This window comes from Lycium barbarum, chromosome 10, assembly GCF_019175385.1.
Source record: "Lycium barbarum isolate Lr01 chromosome 10, ASM1917538v2, whole genome shotgun sequence".
Classification (NCBI taxonomy): domain Eukaryota; kingdom Viridiplantae; phylum Streptophyta; class Magnoliopsida; order Solanales; family Solanaceae; genus Lycium; species Lycium barbarum.
In genome coordinates, this window is record NC_083346.1 from 7,564,694 (window position 1) to 7,583,195 (window position 18,502).

General features: G+C 33.6%; 2 protein-coding genes across 3 annotated transcripts; both read right to left on the bottom strand.

Annotated features, from left to right (window-relative positions):
- Positions 1-575: 575 nt before the first annotated feature.
- On the bottom strand, positions 576-1,633 carry LOC132612673 (uncharacterized). Its single transcript, XM_060326788.1, has 2 exons — positions 1,610-1,633; positions 576-1,118 (listed from the first exon to the last, which is right to left on the bottom strand). Exons 1-2 carry the CDS (start codon positions 1,631-1,633, stop codon positions 576-578), a joined length of 567 nt encoding a protein of 188 aa, XP_060182771.1.
- A 3,215-nt stretch (positions 1,634-4,848) lies between these two features.
- On the bottom strand, positions 4,849-17,455 carry LOC132615714 (endoribonuclease Dicer homolog 2-like). Of its 2 annotated transcripts, none has more exons than XM_060330317.1 (23): positions 17,384-17,455; positions 15,180-15,260; positions 14,900-15,077; positions 14,564-14,677; positions 14,348-14,482; positions 13,573-13,657; positions 13,392-13,456; positions 12,885-13,025; positions 12,649-12,777; positions 12,435-12,564; positions 12,241-12,340; positions 11,504-11,699; positions 11,260-11,420; positions 10,829-11,047; positions 9,815-10,044; positions 9,457-9,737; positions 8,733-9,163; positions 8,539-8,642; positions 8,252-8,448; positions 7,937-8,146; positions 7,113-7,523; positions 5,671-5,949; positions 4,849-5,451 (listed from the first exon to the last, which is right to left on the bottom strand). In XM_060330317.1, the coding sequence occupies exons 2-23, from the start codon at positions 15,248-15,250 to the stop codon at positions 5,101-5,103; spliced, it is 4,218 nt and encodes a 1,405-aa protein (XP_060186300.1). In that variant the 5' UTR covers positions 15,251-15,260; positions 17,384-17,455; the 3' UTR covers positions 4,849-5,100. The 2 variants fall into 2 exon arrangements, with proteins under 2 accessions (XP_060186300.1, XP_060186299.1); XM_060330316.1 differs by lacking the exon at positions 17,384-17,455 and adding an exon at positions 16,458-16,603.
- Positions 17,456-18,502: the final 1,047 nt, after the last annotated feature.

The window sequence follows — 18,502 nt, forward strand, 5'->3', positions numbered from 1 at the left end:
GAACTAAACCCCACATGAAAGCCTCAAAGCGTTTTGTCAGTGTCCCGCCTCGGGCGAGCCCCAAAATTGCGTTCTAAAACACTGATAGAAGCGCAGGAAGAGTGATAAATATATAAGTTTTGACCCTCTCAGTCACCCCATTCAAGCTTATTAAAAATGAGGGCTATGTTTTCTTGCCCTTAATCGAATCAGCCCATGTCGTGTTAATTTGAAAGTTAGATCACTTCCCTTACTTCTTTTCTTCAACCCAGCCATCTCTTGATCGTTAATTAGCAAAGGCAATTTGTTGTTGTGTTTGAAGCTCAAATCATGATTAGAATACTGATCTTATTTCAAATCTGACAGTTGTGAGCAATTTGGAGTGGACATTATTAAGACTTATTGGAAATAGTCTAAGGAAGTTGTGTTACAAAATTTAAAGTCATTCGATGGGGATTTGGACTAGTTTTGAACAAGATCACTGCAATCAGGGGCGGAACCAGAATATTTGATAAGGGGGTTCAAGAAAATTAAAAAATAAACACGCGAAGAAATAAAAACAAACACAATTCTCTATTGAAAGTGCAAGTATATTATTACAACTGTACACGACGAGGTTTCATTCCTTGAAATGTTTTTATAATAACATCATTAGAGATCCTATTAAACACATCTTTTTCTACATAAGGCACCAAGCAACCACTAAAATAACTCTCATTCATTCGACTCCGCAAGTCATTCTTGATAAACGTCATTGCCGAAAAAGTTCTTTCAACGGATGCAGTGGCAACTGGCAAGAGCAAGGCAAGTTTCACTATGAGGAATACAAGAGGGTAGTTTGAATGCTTCTTTGTCTGAACTAATCTTTTTGAAAGATCACAAAGTCCTTTTAGATCGGAGAACCTTTCATCAAGATCACGAACATCAATAATGTAACTCGCAAGTTGATTCTCAAGAACCCCCATACTAAATTCATCAAAGTCATCAGGATAATGTTCAGCCATTCTCATTATTTTCCTGAGATCAAAACTAGAAAATGAGTCAATTGGATTTAAACAAGCAATTCCATGAAGCAAATCATGAGAGTCCAAACTTGATTTTGGAACTTTGGTAAAATAATTCTTCACTGACTTTTGAGACTGAATTATAATAAAAAAATTAGTTAGAATTAAAGACACAATGTCAATCTTAAAAGCCAATAAAATAAAGCCTATTTAAGAACATCTAACTGTGAGAATAAAAACTCAATCTTGTATATAACAATTCAGCAAAAAACAATTAGTAACCTTAACTCCTTAAGCATATCCCATTTCAAAAACTCTACCAAATGTCTCAATAAGCAAGAAAACAACTTAACCACAATCCAACACACATAAAAGGGAATTGATTACTAAATAAAAATCTACACTTTGATTCTTTTATTAGTTAAAAATAAATATCTAGAAGACCAATTTTGCAAACAAACAACATTTAAAAATTAAAACAATAAAGGTTTGGGGTTCATGGATGGAAAATGGGTCAGCTACCCATTTCACAAAATGGGTTGATTAACAACTAACAAGAAACAATAATGGATTTATTGTGATTTTGAGTATGGTTAAAAAACAAAAGAGGGAAAAAAAAGAAATACCTTCGAATTGGATTTGGAAGCCATGGGCCAAGAAGAAATGACAGAGTTGGAGGCGCAGTAGTCAGTAGAACAAATGAACAATGTTAACACTTTTGAAATTAGGGATTCTATATCCCAGCCAAATGGCCCACGTTTTTTTAATAATAATAATAATAATAATAATAATAATAATAATAATAATAATAATAATAATAAATAAAGTGACGTCGTTTTTTTTAAGGGACTGGCCGACTGGATGAAAAAAGTAAAAAAATGTGTCATTGCCGAGAATCGAACTCGCGACTGCGGGCTCAATCACAGGCGCCTTATCCACTGATCCACAATCTCCATTTGTTAAGGGGATGCAAAAATAATATTTGTACATGAATAAAAAAATTCGCAGTATATATATAGTGCAATTTTCCGACGAAGGGGGTTCGGTTGCCACCCCTCGCACCCCTGTAGCTCCGCCCCTGACTGCAATACTGAAAAACGCAGAAGAAGTTCGTCTTTGTAACTAGCGACAAGTTATGAAGCACATGTTATACAAGATAAATACATTTATATTCCCTAAATTATACCCGAAGTTGTTACGACACACCTTACCCTTCCCTGTGTTCTATTACCCCCCAAAACTTATTTAAAACAGAATATTTAACCCCCCCCCCCCCCCCTCAAGTGTTGATGTGGCAAGGAGAGTGTGTTTCATTCTCTTTGAGAGAGTGAGAAACATTAAAAACGAGAAAATTTATTTATTTTTTCTTAAAATAAGAAAAACTGAATTGTTTTTTAAAAAATACAAAAAATTCGTTTTTTTAGAAAATATATCTGGAAAACTGAGTCTTCTTATTAAAAAATTTGGACATTTTTTAAATTTGGAAAACTGATTATTTTTTCCTATATATGAAAATAAATCTAGTTTTCCAAATTTAGTTTCAAAAAATGGGTTTTCCACATTTTAAGAAAAATAATTAATTTTTCCAAAATTTTATAACAATTCAGTTTTTTCACATTTTGACAAGAAAAACACTTTTTTCGGATTTTATTTGAACAATAAAAGTGTCCTATGAAAATCAAGATTTTTTAAGACATCTTAAAAAAATAATCAAGTTTTCCATATTTAAAAAAAAATAATCATGTTTTCAATTTTTTTTAAAAAAAACACAGACGGGTTTTAAAAAAAAATGAAAATTTCAAATTTAAAAAAAACGGTTTTAAAAATCATTTTTTTTTAAGAAAATTCAGTATTTTTTTTTTTTAATCCATGTTTTCAGTTTTGCTTTTTAAAAAAAAATTCTAATTTTTTAAACAAACAGGTTTTGAAAATCATTTTTTTAAAAGAAAATTCAGTTTTAAAAAAAAAATTGGGTTTTATAAAAAAACAAATTTTCAATTTTTTTTTTAAAAACGGGTTTTAAAATCATTTTTTTAAAGAAAATTCAATTTTAAAAAAAAATTGACACGTAAGCTGAAAAAATTAAAAAAAAAAAACAAATAAATACGCATGTGGCAAGGAGTGTGTATGTCACTCTCCCATATGAGAGTGGGCATCAGGGTTTAGGGGATAAATATTCTGTTTTAAATAAGTTTAGAGGGGCAATTGAACCCAAGGAAAGATAAAGTGTATCGTAGCAACTTCGGGTATAGTTCAGGGGGGTAATAGTGCCCTATCCCTTTATTCTGTTATATTCAATAGGACTCAGGGAAAGGTAAAGTGTATCGTAGCAACTTCAGGTATAGTTCAGGAGGGTTAATAGTGCCTTATCCCTTTATTCTATTATATTGTACCATGTGTATTTAATTTATACATATTTGGGATTTATGTAATAAAAATTTTTGATTTTTGCAAATAAATAATTCATTTGTGTTTTGAGTGTGTTAGAATTTTTCCGTATATATGTTTTCCGAAACAAATTCAGAATTTGAAACTTTATATGCTTGAATTCAAAAAAATTACCACATCCCAATCCAATTTATTTGGTTCGAAATTTGTTATATACTTTTGTTGACTAATGTTTTTTTTTTTTTTTAACATATACATAAAATTTAACCAAAGTTATTGAGTTCATATCAACGTAACTCATAACTTATTCACAAAATTTGTTCCAGTATTTTTTACTTGTAATTACTTTTTGAGTGATATTATAGGTATCATGTGAGAACAATGGAATATTTATTTGGGTAAATACCTAGATAGCCCCTTTAACTTGACACAATTTTTAAGTTAAACACTTTAACTTAGTTGGTGATCAGTTAATGAAGGCAAAGTTTGATTGCTTCTTTTGGAACAAAGAAGAAGATTAAAGGGGGTTGTGCTGCAGTTTTTTTTTTATTCCACGTGTCTCTATCTTATTCGTTTTACTGGTCGCTTGTGTGTTTAAAAGATACATTTCTACGAAGTTGAGGTGTCTATCTGATCACCAACTAAGTTAAAGTGTAATGAATAGTAGAATTAATACCATGTGTCATAAGTCTAATGTAAGTTATCTCCTTTTTTATGTTTATGTTTTATTGCGGCAATTGTTGCATCCATTATCGTGTAGATATTGGGATTGAGAAGACGAAAAATATCCAGAAAGAACTATCTAAATCATCAATAGATTGAAAAATAAAAATAGTATTATCATTGGCAAAAAAAATCATTTGAAAAGGGGAAATGGTGCTCTTGTTTGTGAAAACAGTCTTTAAAAGATGATTTTAATTGCATCTACTCTTTTAGTTGTATAATTTTGATGTAATTCAATGGTGGATGGATTGTAATTACAAATGTTTTTTATATTTTGAAATGCAATGATATTTTGTGCCATAATATTCAGGATTTTCAAAGGCTCAAATATGCCCCTATACTATGCGAAACTGAACAAATATGTCCTCCAGTATTTTCCGTTAACTCAAGGGCATATATAGCAAAAAAAAACGTTAGGGGCATCTTTGCACCAAACTTTTAACGACGGGCAAATGTGTATAATTTCGTAAAATCTATTCATGATCCAAAACATGCTCATCGTGCTTGATTTCATCTCATTAAAAATAAAAATGAGAAGGTTAGAGTCAGTGTTGCACTTCGATAATCCACACACTACCTGTGGAAACATATTTACTGGTTATTTTAGTGCTACCACTAGACGTGATTATTAAAACTTGTGCGTTCATTTTGGGAGACGTCAATAAGTTTCGCGCTGAGTTCACTTTGGTTCCAGCGGCATGCAACCAACTGTTTGTAATCTCTTGTACATTACGATTGATAATAATAGAGAACATTGTACATCAAATAAATGGTTGACTACCAAACTATGAAAAACATTACTGTTTTGAACAAGCATGGTATTAGCACTCACTATATGAAAGGATACGAAGAGACAGCTTAGAGAATTTATCAAAGGACATAAGCTAAATGCTTTGGGCTAAAAATGAAGAATCTCTGATAATGATATATTAATGCAACAACCTCTTCAAGCATTTAAGCAATTCTGGAGATTTTGTAAATTGAAGTTGCAGAAAAGAAATTGTTGCTATGCATTGGATGCACATTCCTTCAGAGACTTGAGCACATTTTTGCTAGCCACCTTCTTGGCCATTATTTTGTCTCGCCCCGAGCACGTGCTCTTGTGAACAACACCATTTGCTTCAACCTCAACTGTAATACATGCCACACCATTCTCACGAGAGACGACATTCTTCTTCTTTATATAACCTTTCTGGTCACATAGTTCACTTAACTCTCTTACAGGCTGGAGCTTTATTGTCTGAGGTGTAATCAACGGTTCCAGAAGAGGTCGTATGCACTGAAATGTAGTATCTTTGTTGAAGCTAGAATCAACAAAGATCGCACCAGCAAGGGACTCAATAACATCTCCAAGCACCTATAGCGAACCCAAAAGAAAAAATGATTAAAACCCGTAACTGAAATCAAATAAGCATGTACAATACTATTAATCCGCACTAATCTTAAGATGAAGCGCTCGACAATGGGAAAGAAATACACTTTTTGACGAAAGAGCTTTTAATAACTTTTTCTTTTGTATCTTAATTTTGTTCGGATAAAGTGTTATGTCTTAACTCTTGAGGCAAGTATGCAATACCTTTGGGAAAGTAGTTTCAGCCTCCCATCCAAATGTGGACACAAGATCCAATTTCTCGAAATCCTCAACAGTACCATATATCTGCCTCTGCAAATCTTGCGAGGCATGAAGAATGTGCTTGTGCAGGCCAGCCTTAACTGCAGAATGAGCATAGCATTCATTGTTTACAGAGGCAGACCTCAAATCAGTAATGAGTCCTGGAGTCAGTCCCGGATATTTGAAATAGAGATGTGCTGTAACAACATAATCTAACACTGCATCCCCAAGAAATTCCAAGCGCTGCATCATAGCCAGGTGATCATCACCATTTGAATCAATAAAGTTAAAAAAGCCACAACTAATGGTTTTTAAAAAACAAACTATGAATATAAGCACTTAATATAAATCAATTCAAATGCGAATCTATATGTCAGTATGCAAGGAAGGCTTAGTATACCGCAGAGAAACCGCGATGCAGCAGAAAATGATTTTCTACCATTATATAACATCTATTTAGGAAAGGCCAAAATTGACTTTCTCAATCTCGACACTGTTACAACCATTTAAGCATTCTCCATTCATTTAGCGATATCGACAACGTAAATGTTCACAAAGAACTTCCACTTGCGTTCATTTCTTTCTCAGGTGTCCTAAAAGCCCCATACAAAAAGATTCCCAATGGAAGACAGAAGTCAAAAGGGAACGTGCCAGGAAGTACTGCTTTTGCTTTTATGCTACTCCCTCCGTTCCAAAAAGATTGTCCTCTTTTGACTTGGCACAAAGTTTAAGAAATAAAGGAAGACTTTTGAAATGTGTGGTCCAAAACAAACCTTAGATATTTGTGTGGTTGTAAATCATCATAAAGTTAAATTGTTTCTAAATATAAAAAGGAGACAATCTTTTTGGACAAACTAAAAGGAAAGGAGGACAATCTTTTTGGGACAGAGGGAGTATTATTATTATTACACATCCTGAGCTCATACAAAGATTGGTCCAAATGTGAGATACGCATGTTGAGCTTAAATAGAATAAGTCTATGGGAGATCTCATACCATTATAAGAACATTACCATCAAACAGAACAGGGAAATGAATATTGAACTTAATATAAGATGCAAAGAGAGAGAGACAGGATTCATATTATCATATCATATATAAAAGCATGAAACTTCCTTGAATGGATAAATATTTCATCATCACTAGCAGCTGTATGAAGAACCATCAAATACTATGTAGCCTTAGGTTAATGTAAATGGGCAGGCTCACAACTTTCCCAAACTAGGCAGCAATATATTTTAGTAATCAAACTGCAGAATATAGATCCAACTATTTCACAACAATAAGGTAGATAATGTAATGTGCAGGTTCACATAGGCAGCAATATATTTTAGTAATCAAACTGCAAAATATAGATCCAACTATTTAACAACACTAAGATAGATAATATTTAATTGCGAGAATAACCTGGTAGCATCGTGGAATCTCAGGAAGCATGTAAGATCCGTGAGTTAGCGCTTCAACAAGCAAAGAGGGATCATTGAACTTGTAATGTAGCATGGATTCCAAGTATCTAACATTGACTAGCTTCTCAGCATTCATGGGGAAGTGCCTTGGCATAGGTGCATCAACAAAATCAATGTCCAGCCCAAGCCATTTCATAAATGATAAAGCCGCTGCTTCCCCGCCCGAGCTGAGGTAGGCACCTATTAGAGCCTCAACCACATCAGCTACTCTCTTACTTTTAATCTTCAGCTTTCCCCTACTATAAATTTTTACTGACGGCATCAGGAATTCTTCGTCGAATTTGTGAACTTGAGAATTATCTCCAGGAATGAGCCATGTTTTAAGATCGAATGGTTCATTACGGATAAATCCCTGTAATCACGGTTTTTATTGAAGGGGACACCAAAAGAAGAAAAAGGAAAAAGAAGTCAGAATTTCAGATAGCATTTGCATCCAGCAATATGCAGTTAAAACCAATAAAATATAAAGACCCTAGTTACTCTTTAAGAATACACTGGATATTTACTTATTCAAGGATCCAAAAGCAGTTGCTCAAAATTGACATGTCCCAAAATAAACGCACTCCAATTGATGCACTGACGGAATATGCATGTTTTACAGATATGAATAAACAACGGAAAATAACAACTAATTCCCATTATAACAAACAGTCAATATCGGATCATTGATTAAAGTGACATACAAATATCCCCTGGTTGTCCTTAAACTTCAGTGAGACATATCAGAAGAACAAAAAAAAAAAACTATCACCAAGAAATACCTACCGGTATTTTACGAGCAATTGCAAGCCTGCAGAGTGCAGCATTGGAAATGATTTTGTTTTTCTTTACAGTCAAAAGACCCTCGTGATGATTTTCGTAAGTCTTGAACAGGTGTATACTGGCAGCATATTTGAGAAAAGAGTCTCCAAGTGTCTCAAGTGATTCCAAATGAAACTTCTCGAGGCATTTCTTTGTTGTCATTGCTTCCAAAACCTAAAATAACAAAACAAGGAGTAAGTTGCAAGAACGCTAGTCAACTGATGGAAAGACTGACTTAATTAGAGCAAAGATCTGAGATGAGATCATAGCAGCACATACTGTGGCGGTTGGGATAAAAACATTTAGAGTGCAGTCATCCAAATGCATTCTTTTCAAATTTGAGGCCATAACCAAGGACTCAATCCGATGCATGATCGAAGGAACGTATGAATAGGTATAAAGGGTAAAAATAGAGACAGGAGACATGATGAGGGAACAAAGTTCAGGAGGCAACTCAACGGATGAATCAGTTGAATCTGCAAAGGAGGCCAAAGAGGTCAAACAAAATGAAAAGGTGAATTTTCATATATAAGCATTATATAAAAAGGAGAACCATTTGATCAGACCTTTAGCCTTCTGAGTTCTACATCTCTGAAGGTAATTTTGCACTTTACAAATATGCTTCCCCCGAAGAAGTGGTTCTCCTTCAAAGCATATCTTGATCCCATGCCTGTAAACCGCAAATTACTTAATATTTTGAAACTAAAAGATGATATATGGAAAAGGAGCACCAGGAAAATCAGTAGCTAATTGTACAAACCGTTTTTTGTAGTATTCTTTGTAGGTAAAGGATTCTCCAGTTCTCATATCCAACAATGAGTTGCAATCCAAATTATCCAAAAAACCGGTAATGCAATATATATGTCCGTTATGAGGTGTACAGACCAATGAGTTCTCCAACAAGCAGCTACATACCACCCCAGTTTTGGTGTACACACTGCGCTTGCTACCTTGTGTAGAACGGCAATCCATATGCTTATCCGCAAGAACATGAGAAGGAAACAGCAAAGAATTCACACATTTCCAATTTATTTCAGGGGTTGAACCCAAAGATGGGAGCAAAAGATAATCAGAAACTGCAGATCCAATAGGCGACTGAACTGCAGCAGCCAAAGCACCCTGCAGTTTACTCAGATCACGGTCAAGAAGAATTCTGAAGACACTGACTTGAAACCTCTGACACCGTCGAATCTGGAGAGAAAGAGATAGATTATATAAAAGGGATGAGTAAATTTTTGGACCGCTAAAATAATAAAGTCCACAAACGTATAGGTATTGTTTATCAAGATAAATATACATATGATAAACATATTTTTTATACATATATACATAAACAGTGTATACGTTTTGTATATTTTGGTTAGCGTCCGTAATTAATTTCGGCTGACGGGCCAAAAATAATAAATCCCTATATAAAAAGTATCACCAACCATTTTTACAGGTGGCAAGTAAAGAGATGATAAAAGCCATAAAATTATAGTCACCTCTTCAGAAGTAAGCGTAACAACTTTACTATAATTTAATTGTACTTGTACTTGCAAGCGTCGTCCCCTATCAACGTCTAAGTCAAAAGCCAATATTTCATCATCAAACGTGAGCCTTTTCCTAACAGCAAGTATTATCCCATGAAGCGGGAAATCGTTGTATGACTCCTGTTCCAACTCAACCAGGTAGCAGTAGTACACCGCTTCTGAATCATTGCCGCAATGGCTAACCAATTCTGGTGGAAAGTATTTTGATTCTTCAACAGTATGGATTTGACATTCTGCACAATATAATAGGTTAGAGCTCAAGTACCACAGTCTAAAACAAAGCCCCTTATATAAAAGATGGTAGAGTTACCCAATTCTTTGTTGATGGCTTCTTCCTCCACAATATCAGGAACAAGATTGTCAGTCAAGGCACCCATGTGATGAAGTTCTTTACAAGCTTCCAGGCATGCAAGTTGCTTCAATATTTTGACATTCCCCTGTACACTTATAGTTCTTTGTAGTGGGCAACTTTTGGGAAGATGTAAGGTGCAGGTTTCTGTTTCGTTATCAATCACACACCTAGGATTGGGCTTAAAGTACCTACAAATGAATTGAATGTATGTCAGTAATGCAATATTTAAGGGATGCTTACCTTTTCCGGCCGTCCTAAAAAATAATAGCCGGAAAATATATATGTTTTGTATATTAAGTATATATACATATAATATACATAAATATACAAATTACTCCCTCCGTTTCAATTTGTCTGTTCTTAGGGCCCGTTTGGACATGATTTGAATTCGGGTTGATATGAAGTTGAAATTTTGTTTGGACATGCAACTTGAATTTCTGAAATTGTATTATTTATCATAAACATGAAAATCCCATAATTTGTGAAAACTATCAAAACTTCCCGGACTCTTAACATCCTATCAAATGAGCAAACCATGGCTCATAAGCAACGCATAGGAATATCCTAAGGTGCCGCAATAAACCGCATTAAAGCCCCAAATCCTATGTCCAAGCGCCTACTTACTCTGTTTCAAAAAACTATGCCTCTTTCCTAATTGGGCAAATCTTTAACTCTAACATTCATGCGGCATGTTTAAGACCACAAGATTAAAGGACATTTGGGGATATTATACATATCTTTACTTTACGATCACAAGATTCAAAAATGTTCTTTACTTTTTTAAACTCCGTGCCAGTCAAAACTAAAACACATAAAATTGAAAAGGAAGGAGTATATACATAATCCGTGTATATGTTCTGTATATTTTTGCTAGTGCCCGTAATTAATTCCGGCCGACGGGCCAAAAACGAAAAAAAAAAAAAATTAACACATAAAATACTCAAAAGATAGCAAGAAATATGAAGTACAAACCCATCTGAAGGTAGCCTAGAGCAGTAGAAGTATAACAATGACACGCTAGAACTGAGGGTGACAACTGCTCCGGTGCTTTCAACTTTGTAGCAAGGTTCAACAAGCAATTCATCGTCTAGAGGTGAACATGGAATAGAAGCATGACGTAATGATTCTTGCCGCATTATCTCCCCACTAGCCATATAGTTTTGCATGCGAGTGAGGGTTGAAGAATCCCCACTAGGATTTGAGCCAAAAATGAGAATGATCAGTCCATTGTTACAACTAAATCTTCCAAATTTTATCAATGATAAATGCACAAAATGCCAAGAGCTAAAGTAATTAACCAGATAAGAAATAGAATGTTTAAGTAAATACTACACCAAAAACAATAATGACAGAAATCTGAAAAACAATCATAGTATCAATTAGAACGGATGGACAAAATATACCTTCCGATCATCAGAAGAAAGTCGGAGTTTTGCATTCGAGCTCGCCCACGAGATTGTATAAAGCTACAAACAGTAGTTGAGGGATCAAACCGAACGACAAGGTTGCAACTTTGGACATCCAAGCCCTCTTCAAGAATAGATGTCGCTACAATAATGTTCACCTGCAGCGTTTTGCATGGATACCATACTTTAAATCTTCAGAAATTATATAGAAAGCAAAAATAAAAATAAAAAATTGACTTACCAGACCCTTGCGAAATTCTTCGACAATTTTATTTTGGGTTTTCCTACTCTGTGACTGCACCACAGAAGTATGCCCTGCTGTGTACTCAGTTCTCCAACCAGTTAGTTCCGGAAGCAACTCATTCAATAGAGACCGAAGAACGATTGCTGTAATAATTCTCTCAACAAATATGATGCATCTCAAATCCTTCAGGTCCCTATCGGATTAAAAACGAAGTTCGTGGGTCAGTAAATCACTAAATATATAATCATATTTCCCAACGACATAATTGATAATCTCAGTCACTGACCAATTAAATCCCAGGGCAAGTGCCAACATGTACATAAAAGGAATAGTTCATACAGCTATTGATGAATCCAAAGTAGGCTCTAGAATAATACACACAATATAATCAAGTAATAAATAAAATCCACAAAGCCGAATGCCAAAAAAAGTTTCAAACTCGAGATTCCGGGAAAATAATTTGGATCCTGTGCAAACAATCCAAATTATGGGAATATAACGGGGGGAAAGAAAAGAAAGGCTTCAGAAAAGTATGTTCTCTACTATATATAATTTTTGGGCCAATAAGTGAAAGACAATCAATTAAAATAAGTGAAACCAAAGAGCCACAAAAAGTTAAGAGAATATAACTGACCACTTCTCTTTTTTCCAGTTATTCTACAAACTTCCCATTAGATTGAATTGACATTAAAGCTTTTGACTAATTGATAGATTGAATATTCAACCGCTCTCACCTGTACTCGAGAAGAGACTCTATAAGACAAGTAACTTTGGGTGTCAAATATCCAGCATCCGTATTTGCCTGAATATCACCACCAATTGACCAATGTGACCCTATGTTAACAGGGAAGAGAGGTCAGAAAGAAATCGAAAAACATGCTTACAGCTCAGGGAGAAAAGAAAAAGGATATTGCTAACTATGATATACCAGATGGTAAGCGAGACAAGAAAACCTTAGATGCACCCAAACTGAAACCTCTAACAATTGTTTGGGCACATACATCTAGTTCTCCCCATGAAAAGAATTCATTTTCTGCACGGGACAAAAACTCAGCTGCCTGATTCAAAACAAAAGCCATGTTAGGAAAATGATCAAACAAACCGTTCAAATTTTTTATGCACCAGCAAGGAACAAAATTTACCTTGAAAGCCAGCCAAGCACCCATCTCACTCAGACAAAATAGGAAAGCCGAATAAAGTTTTCTTAATCTTCTTGTTGCAGATCCAGCACTCATATAAGACAGATTTGACTTTGAAATCGAGCGTTCATGCTGCAATGATAAGAAAGTTAAAACAACTAAAATTGGAAGAGCAAAAATGTCTGACCCATATGTAAAGTAGAAAGACAAAATCCATTGGCTAAAGAATAGATGTTTACCTTTTCTTTCAACCTTTTAAGGTCATGAGCTAAACTATGAAACAATGTGCAAGAAATATTCACATTTTGATATATCTTTAGCTTCATATTTGAGAATGGGATATACTCCGCCAAAACCGATTCACTTACGCACGTGTATACCTTCATTTACAAAGGAAGATCATAATAAGAGGAACCGAATATATATATATATATATATATATATGTATGTATGTATGTATGCATGCATGTATATGTCTTTATGCCTTTCAGCTTATACAAGAGATATGACAGCAAGAAAGTAAGTGCAATGTTTTGATGACAAACATCCAAAAGCTAAAAGTTAAATGCTTGCACAGCACAAATATGAACTCGAAGTACAAAAAGAAACACTTGCAAAAATCATGCTGATGTCATCACTTCCAAAATTTAAAGAAAGGGAAACAACATGGTTCTCTTCTCTGAAATACGCTGAAGCACAGAGTGCATGACAAAAATAGATAAATGGAGAAGATTAATTGCGAGAACCTTGGAATGCATAAGATTCTCGAGGTCACGAATCTTTTGCCAATAACTATCTGCCGTGCCAGAACCTGCATAAAAGGTATAAACATGAGAATCCACAGAAAGAGAGAAACCAGTTTCTTAACAGTATGATGTAGAAATATATCAAAAGATGTCCAAAGCTATAAAATCAAATCACACCAACCTTTAGACTTTATAGGGGAAGCAGTCATCCCGAATATTCTTGGAAGTTGTGCGCTCTCACCGGTTAATTGTCGATGATAAAATTCCTGAAAGAAAATCAATCCTCTAAGACAAGAATTGTTCAAGTACCATACTAAGTCTTATCAAGCCGGATTCTAGTTAGTCTTTTCTTATGTAGGGTACGTATGTACAAAAGAAGCAACGGTGTGCCCCTAAGGGCTCCACATCAGGTAAATGTACATATCCTCTTGATATCTCATTTTGGTCAACTTTTCACAAGTGGTATCAGACATGTGACAAATAAAATCAAGTAATCAAATGTACTAAAATAAGAGATAAGTGGTAGTAACTGTACAATAGTAATGAATATCCATTAACAAAGAAATCAAATGTTGTTGATATAATGCTGCTTTATTCTTTCTGCTTTATGAATGGCATCACCTGGTTGACAGTTTTTTGCTAATTGTTGACATTATAAGTTTTTATAGTTAAACTCTTTTCTAGCATGTAAAGTATTTCCAGTTGATAACTCAGACATAAAACTTACACTATTTGAGAATATATCAACTCGTTTCAGCAAACACACTTACTTCCGGAACTCCATCATAATAATAATAATAATAATTTATTCAAACAATTTGCTTTGGATACGCGATAACCAAATTTAGTCAAGTATTTTGGAACCGAGAGAGTGACACGTATTACATAACAGCATCATCCCGGTGAAGAAATTGCACTTGATAAAATATAACCAACAATTACCACAAACAACGTACCTTCATTATGCAGGCATAGGAGTGTCTGCCTCGTGCATTGTGGCACTCATCAAATATTATAACCTTTATCATTTCTATTTTTAGAAAGCTATGCCTCAAAGCAGCAAGTAGTATCGCTGGTGTCATAACAAGTACCTGAAAGACGAAACCCTCCGGTGATTACTTAAGCAACTTTTAATAATTTATCACTGAAGATAAAACATAGTTCATACACACCTCATGGTCTTCCACTTCTTGTTGCCACGTCGCAGCATTCCAGTAATCAACACCCATTTCACCCCAATATGTTCCGACTTTTAAGTCAGTATGCATACTGATAGAATCTCCTTGCTTGTAATTATCAAATCACAAGATCAACAACATTAGAACAAGTCAAATAGAAAATTTTCAACCTAAAAGCATGTAACCTCAAAGAGTATTATCAAACTGCAAAACATGAGAAAACTAATGGGAAACAAACAGCTCTACAATCTTTAGACAGGATATTAATTTAAGTGGATACATCAATCCGTAAAAATATTAGGGACTAGATTGAGAAGCTAGAAGTACTACCTGAGTCACCAGAACAACAGTCGGGACCAAGAAAACAGCTATGTACGGAGATGGCTTTCGAAGAAGGTACGCGTAGCTTCTAAGAAGCATTATCGCTATTAGGGTCTTTCCTGAACCAGTCTCCAAGTAAACAATGGTGTTCTGCTTTAGTGAAGTCTCCAGGGCTTCCAACTGATAACTACATAACAATATCATACATAGAGAACACATGTATTACAAAAGCTCATTTTTTTTTAATGTTTTTTCTAACTCCATTAGAAAATCAATGTAAAATGCCAACCTTCTTGCAAAAGGCAGAGGATTAGCGGAGAGCTGTTGGATTTCCGAGACTTCAACATCAGCTGGCTCCATGGATTGTTATCTACATTAACATTAGACCAAACAAACATAAGACACCAACAAAGTAATATAAACGAAATGAAAAAACTCTCCAAGAAAATTACAACCAGGTTATCATACATAAAGCAGCCTATTTATCTACACACCAACAACAACAACATATCTTTATGAGGTTTGATGTTGTATTCATGAACAGAAAGCTGGGATGTGGCTTAGCTGTGGTGCTTAACTGTTCATACTTGGTGATTAATACAAGTGATTAGTTACCCCCAAAAAAAAAAAATCCAGTGTAATCCCACAAGTGGGATCTAGGGAGGTAGAGTGTACATAGACCTTCCCTACCTTGGGAAGGTAGAGAGGCTGTTTCCAAAAGACCCTCGGCTTATCTACACACCCTTTTTACCATTTCAAAGAAACACAAGAAAAAAACAATATTCAAGAGAAGTCTACGAATCAAACCAGAAAAAGACAAGATTTTGTAAGTAAAGCACATACAATGAAAGATTTAACCCCCTGGTAAACATCCATTTAAAAAATTGCATAAAAGAGTAATCTTTATGAAAAAGAAACACAGTCAGTTTACCATTTCAGACAAACACAAAGAAAAACCATAATCCAAGAAAAGTATATGAATCAAACCAGAAAAAAAAAAAAAAAAACAGGATTTTGTAAGTTAAGCACATATAATCAAAAATTAAACACGTGTAAGACTTCCATTTCCAAAAAAAAATGCATAAAAGAGTAATCTTTATGAAAAAGAAACACACCCTTTTTACCATTTAAAAGAAACACAAAGGAAAACCATAATCCAAGAGAAATATACTAATCAAACCAGGAAAAAAACAGGATTTTTTAAGTTAAGCACATATAATCAAAGATTTAACCCCCAAGTAAAACACCCATTTCAAAACAAAATGCATAAAAGAGTAATCTTTGTTAAAAAAAAACACAGACATAGTCAGCTGGCTCCATTTATAGTTGCCTACATCCACAGTGGACCAAACAAACATAAAACACTCACAAGAAAATGACAACCAGGTGATCATACATAAAGCAACCTATTTTAAACAAACACAAAGAAAAACCAAAATCCAAGAGAAGAAAACAAGATTTTGTAAGTAAAACCACATATAATCAAAGATTTAAACACCCATATCAAAAATTTACATAAAGGAATTATTTATGAACAAGAAACACAAAAGTTGTCAGGAAATCTCACTGGCTAGAGTTGTATTGCAAAATCTTGAAGAGAATGTTTCCAACAGTTTTTTTTTTTTTTTCAGTGAGAGAATGAATAAGAAAGAGTGAGTGTGAAGAGAGACACACTGGGACTATATGTAGAGGTTTTTAAATTTTAAGCTTCTATGACAAGGAAAAAATACCCCCACCCCAAGGGAAAAAACAAAAATAGTAGCCCCCCACCCCTTTACACCACCTTAGGTTGAAAACAAAAATAGTAGATATTTGACAAAAATAAAAGTATTAAAGATCAAGACTTATAAGTGGATCAAACCAACTTATAAACTATTGTTAATTTATTTAGATATTTGATAAAAATAAAAAACAGTTTAAATTAAATTAAAAAGTATTTAAAATAAGTCAAAATTAAAAAATTACTCAGTCCCAATTTATTTTTTAGTTTAAAAGTCATTTTAATTTGAACAATAATTTTATCCTTATATTCCTTATATTTTCTGTTAATTTCAATATTATCGTTACTTTTTAAAAATCCTTTAAGCGTAATTGCTTCTACCCAAACACTTACGCTTAAAAGCCATTTTTTTCGGGCTAATCCAAACGGGCTCCAAATCAATATAAGAAAGAGGGTGATTAAAATATAAATACAGAATCTTTTTGCCTATTATATATCGGAAAACAATTGAAGAAAAAAAACAATGACACCTCTAATACAATTATATCTTCAATGCGGGTGCCGGACACCGGACGAAAACCCAAAAGAGTACACATTTGTCAAAATCCAAAAAAAGTATAAGAATCTAACCAGAAAAAATACAAGATTTTGTAAGTTAAGCACATATAACCAAATATTAAACCACCATTATAAACACATATCAAAAAAAAAATGCATAAAAGAGTAATCTTTATGAAAAAGAAACACAAAAGTTTAGTATGGAAAAAACTCACTGGCTAGAGTTGAATAGCAAAAACTTTAAAGATGGTATTTTCAAGTAGTTTTTTTGAGTGTTCAGTGAATAAAAAAGAGAGATACAAAAGGACTATATATAGAGGTTACAAGAAATAGCACTAGTACAATTTTTTATCAAATTAATAAATTTTTATTTTTATTTTTATTTTTGTAAAAAATAGAGAAAGAGGGTGATGAAAAGATAGAATCTGTTGGCCTACTCTATAGGTTTTGTACTGTTCTGTTTGAATTTCACTGTTCTGTTTGAATTTCTAGGGGGGAACAAAACACTCCATATAATACATTTGTTACTTTTTTCCTATACTAGCCATGATAATTTATTTAATGACAACTGAACTTCTTATTGCACAGATGGAAATTGTGATAATTAAACAAGGGTATTTATGTCATTTAACATAAGAATATGGACCGCTTGGTACGGGTTTCTAGTTCTCATCAATGTCACTTCAGTGTGCCGAGCAGGTGAGCAAGAAATAAAAAAATAAAAAATATTAAACATTTTAAAAATTCAAAATAAAATTGGTTTCTTATGAAAAACAAAGAAGAAGAAAATAGAAGAATTAATAAATTAAATTTGTTTGAGCGGTTTTTGATACTTTTCATGAATGAATTCCCCGTAAAAAATACAATAATATGAGATTATTTTCCAAATTTATGTGGGGAGGCAAGCTGAATGCTGCGATAGATTCTACTTCATATTGTATCACTTATAAGGAATATGATTTAAAGTTTAAAATAAAATTGATTTCTTCTGGAAAAAAAAAGAATTAATAAAATTAAATTAATTTGAGTGGTTTGTGATCCTTTGCATGAATGACTTCCCCATAAAAAAAATACAATAGTATGAGATTGCTTTCCAAATTAATGTCGGGAGGTAAGTGAATTATTATATTTCTAAAAAGAAAAAAGCGAAATGTATTCTGTCGATAGATTCTTTATCGTATTACTCATAAGGAATGCGATTGAAAGTTTAAAATAATTGGTTTCTTGTGGAAAAAAAGAGAGAGAGAAGAATTAAAAAATTAAATTTATTTGAGTGGTTTTTGATCATTTGCATGAATGACTTCCCCTAAAAAAAATACAATAATATAGGATTG

Excerpts from the sequence above, each read along its gene's own strand:
- LOC132612673 (XM_060326788.1), bottom strand. The coding sequence starts at position 1,633 with ATGGCTTCCAAATCCAATTCGAAG. Across the intron at positions 1,119-1,609 it reads CTTCCAAATCCAATTCGAAG|TCTCAAAAGTCAGTGAAGAA; the intron begins GTATTTCTTTTT and ends ATTATAATTCAG.
- LOC132615714 (XM_060330317.1), bottom strand. The coding sequence starts at position 15,250 with ATGGAGCCAGCTGATGTTGAAGTCTCGGAAATCCAACAGCTCTCCGCT. Across the intron at positions 13,026-13,391 it reads AGAATCTTATGCATTCCAAG|GTATACACGTGCGTAAGTGA; the intron begins GTTCTCGCAATT and ends TTGTAAATGAAG. Across the intron at positions 12,341-12,434 it reads CTTGTCTCGCTTACCATCTG|GGTCACATTGGTCAATTGGT; the intron begins GTATATCATAGT and ends CTGTTAACATAG.